We start from the raw sequence: 3,538 nt of genomic DNA, 5'->3' as shown, positions 1-3,538 counted from the left end.
GGAAGCTGACCTTCTTTGACTCTTCCTGTTCTGCACATGAATTGATTTGTGGCATGGCTGTAACCAAGTTTTCACATTAATTACAGAGTATCATGAATAAAATCCATCCATCTAGTTTCTAAAACTGCTCAGTCCTTTACACAGTCATGATAAGCCAGGGGTTATCAAATGCTTTGAGCATGGGCAAGGTCCTATATATATATATATATATATATATATATATATATATATATATATATATATATATATATATATATATATATATATATATATATATATATATACATAACATTCTTCTTCTTATTATGTATATTATTGTATCAGACTCAAGGTTTGAAGCCACTTTTGATGGGCCGGTGCGGTCCACTGCAGTGCATACTTGTACACACTTGCTTACAATAAACCTTAAATCACACACCTGATTGATTAATACACAGACACACGGAGTAGGTGACCAGATCTTAAATCAAACTCATGAGGTAGCTGCACTAACCACAGTGCCACTGTGCTGCTCCCTCACATTCCATATTAATATAATAACAAAAAAATAATTAAATAATAGCACTGTAGGATGTTATTCTAAGTCAACAGCTTTGTAATATACATCCACATACAGTATCTCTGAGGCTTGTGCATTTGGATCCATTTGGCACTTTGATAGACATTACCCACAGTTAGAAACAAAATAAAAAGGCATTCATTGGCCTGTTTTTATTTTTAGCCTTCATGGCTGGAAGTATCCCTTCGATGCAGATCTGTGTCTCTGTCGCTCTCTTCTACAGTAAATAAAGAAAGCAGGTTGATGGGAACTGTAAACAGCAGTGGCTCTTTCATGAACATTTGACTGTTTACCTAAAATTCATACCAGCTGTGCCCCAATTGCACACTGGCACTAGATATGCCCCTTCTACTTTACCTGGCTCACTGGTTACAAGTGCAACTTACTATCTGGGGCTTGGCATGATCTGATTTATTATTAATTCCTTGACTTCCTTAACAGTTTATGCACATATAGAGATCAACCACCCTGAGTTGAAACACTAAAATAAAATGTCAGTTAATAAGCAACACTATTTTAGAAGGAAATTGTAACCTTCTTGCCATTTCCACCTCCACCATTGCAAAATCTCAAATGTCAAAACAGAACATGTATGTTCAAGATCAACAGGGTGACCCCGCAGACCTTTACGTCACCATTTGCAGCTACATTACTGTAAGTTTTCCTCGTATCTACGGCCCTCTAAGTGGAATGGCTTCTTTAGACACAATAATACTGGGAAAACTTTAGATCATAAAGAGCTACGATCCGCACCAAAGATCTAAACCCGTTGATAGCCCCCCCAAAAGGCAACTTCTAGTTTTGCAAACTCCAGTCTGCTGACAAACCAAAAGCAGACTCACATTAAGCTGTTTCTTGTATCTGTTGGAAGTTGGCCTAAAATCCAACGCCACCCACACAATCCAAGCAGGAAGATGTGACAAACTTTGTTTTCTCACGCAAAACAGAAAGAAGGCTCTTTTTCTGCACATGAACCGGACTCATCGAAAAAGATGTGTCGCAGCCTTTGTGCAGCAAGCAGGTTTGTTTGAATTTTCACACCTCGATCCTTGAGAGGATTACAAAAACTACACCGCATTACACATTGAACAAGTATTCTTTACTAGCAATTCATCACCCATGAGACGGACTGTAAGTAAGATACACATTAGAAAAGCATCTTCTTTACTATGGCATCAGTTAGAATAGCAATACAAAGAAATGGCCACGCTAGAGAAGTAAGTAATAAGCCAGGCTAAACTCGTTAAAAAAAAATGGCACAATTTCATTACACAATTTGAGGTTACTTCTTTGCAGTTAAAAAAAAGAAGAAGAAAGAAAAAAAGACTGTTTCGGCACTGCCCTACACCCTGGAGAAACTATTGAAGAATAAAAACAAGACCTGGCAAAGTTCCTAGACTGCTAGAAAATAGTAAACGCAGAAAGCAACGGACACGATGAAGTCTAGGGACTGTCCCCCATCATCTGTCTCTGTCTTTTGGTTTCATACTACACGTTAAAGTGGAGTCTTTGAAATGTCAGTCCCTACTGAACACATATTCTGTGTAGCTGGTCCAGATCTTGTCCTCATTGGGATCATTGCTGGCATACGCGCAAGTCCCCGTGGAGTTGCATGCCACCATGTGGAAACCCGACTCGGAGAGCCTATCGAACGCCTGCTCCAAGAAATTATACTTGAGGTAGTACCGGGAGGTGTATCTCTCTGGGGGCCGGTCGGGGTCCCTGCTCTCATTCAGAGTGTCTCCAAAAACCTCTTTGGCCAAGGAGGTCTTGCCACACACGGTGATCCGGGCGACCCTCCGGAACTTGGCATCCGCTTGTGCGTCCCTGCCGATCGTGTACGAGCCCCTATAGCCCACGGTAATGTAGCCCGACTTGCGCGACTCCAGTGAGGGCGAGCGGGCGTTGGCGCCTCCGACGGGGGCTGCGAATCGGGATGGCTCCAGGCTGTTCGTGGAGCCCCCTGCTCCGGGCACGGAGGTCAGCTCTTCGGGATCGCTCTGGCAGATCTCTTCGCTGATGGAGTTCTCTTTGCTCACTTTGGGGCTCAGTCGCTGCGAGAGATCGCGCAGCTGGAAAAACTCCGCTTCTCGCTGGAGCCGTGACTTCTCCGGGAAGTAGTCGGGCAGCACCAGGTTGAGATCGCGCAGGTAGTCCAAAATGTAGCGGAACAGGAAGCCGTCCCGGTCCAGAAAGTAGCGTCCTTTGCTATCCCTGGCCAGCTCCTTTGGCTTTTTCTGGCTGAACATGGTCCAGAGCAGAGAGTCCGGCACGGAGACCAGCGTAGCATGTCGGGTCACGTACACCTGCCCGCCGACATTCAGCTCGATGATCTCGGAGAAAGTGGAGCCGTTCGATAATCCACGTGTGGTGTCTGCCAAAGCCATGACTGAAAAACGGGAGTGCCAGCCCTCTCTCCGCCGTAGGACTAAGTGAGCTGGGCTGGCGGCTCGAGCGATCGGTGTGTTTATGAGGAACTGCGCGATGGAGGAGGAGAGAGGGGCTGACGGGCTGGGCTCTGCGTTATGCCCCCTCCCCGCCCCCTGAAGCGGAACAGACAGAGAGAAAGTGGGCGCATCCCACTGAGGCTTCTGCTCGCAGATGTCATCACTGCTTTGTTTACTCGAGAGGAATGACTTGACGAGGCATACGCTGAACGCAAAAGTACCCAAAAAGTAAAGCGCATATCAAAGTGGCGTGTTTTAGTGAGATGTGTAAGCTGTTGTTTAAATAAAACAGATTGAATGTACGGCAGATGGACAGAGATATGTGACTTTACCAAGACTGCAAAACTATTTCATATCGCTTACAGAATTTTTTTCCTGGCTTAATATTATTTTTTTAATTCCCTTTAACTCATAGAAAGTTGACAATCGCTTCGAGCGGGGAATGACTGACACCTCGTGGTCGTGTCGTTTAGAACAGCTCTCTCTGCTTTATAGGCTGATTTAGGGGATTTGATTTCGGTTACAGAGGTTA

At 44.6% G+C, this 3,538-nt stretch overlaps 1 protein-coding gene across 1 annotated transcript; it reads right to left on the bottom strand.

The window, feature by feature from the left end:
- Nucleotides 1-1,636: 1,636 nt before the first annotated feature.
- Nucleotides 1,637-3,170, bottom strand: LOC120519788 (BTB/POZ domain-containing protein KCTD12-like). The gene has a single exon (XM_039742600.1). The coding sequence runs from the start codon at nt 2,944-2,946 to the stop codon at nt 2,077-2,079; it is 870 nt and encodes a 289-aa protein (XP_039598534.1). The 5' UTR covers nt 2,947-3,170; the 3' UTR covers nt 1,637-2,076.
- Between the last annotated feature and the right edge of the window lie 368 nt (nt 3,171-3,538).

Source organism: Polypterus senegalus, unplaced genomic scaffold (genome assembly GCF_016835505.1).
Source record: "Polypterus senegalus isolate Bchr_013 unplaced genomic scaffold, ASM1683550v1 scaffold_5641, whole genome shotgun sequence".
Taxonomy (NCBI): domain Eukaryota; kingdom Metazoa; phylum Chordata; class Cladistia; order Polypteriformes; family Polypteridae; genus Polypterus; species Polypterus senegalus.
The sequence above is the reverse complement of the archived record's forward strand: the minus strand, read 5'-3'. Positions and strand labels throughout refer to the sequence as shown.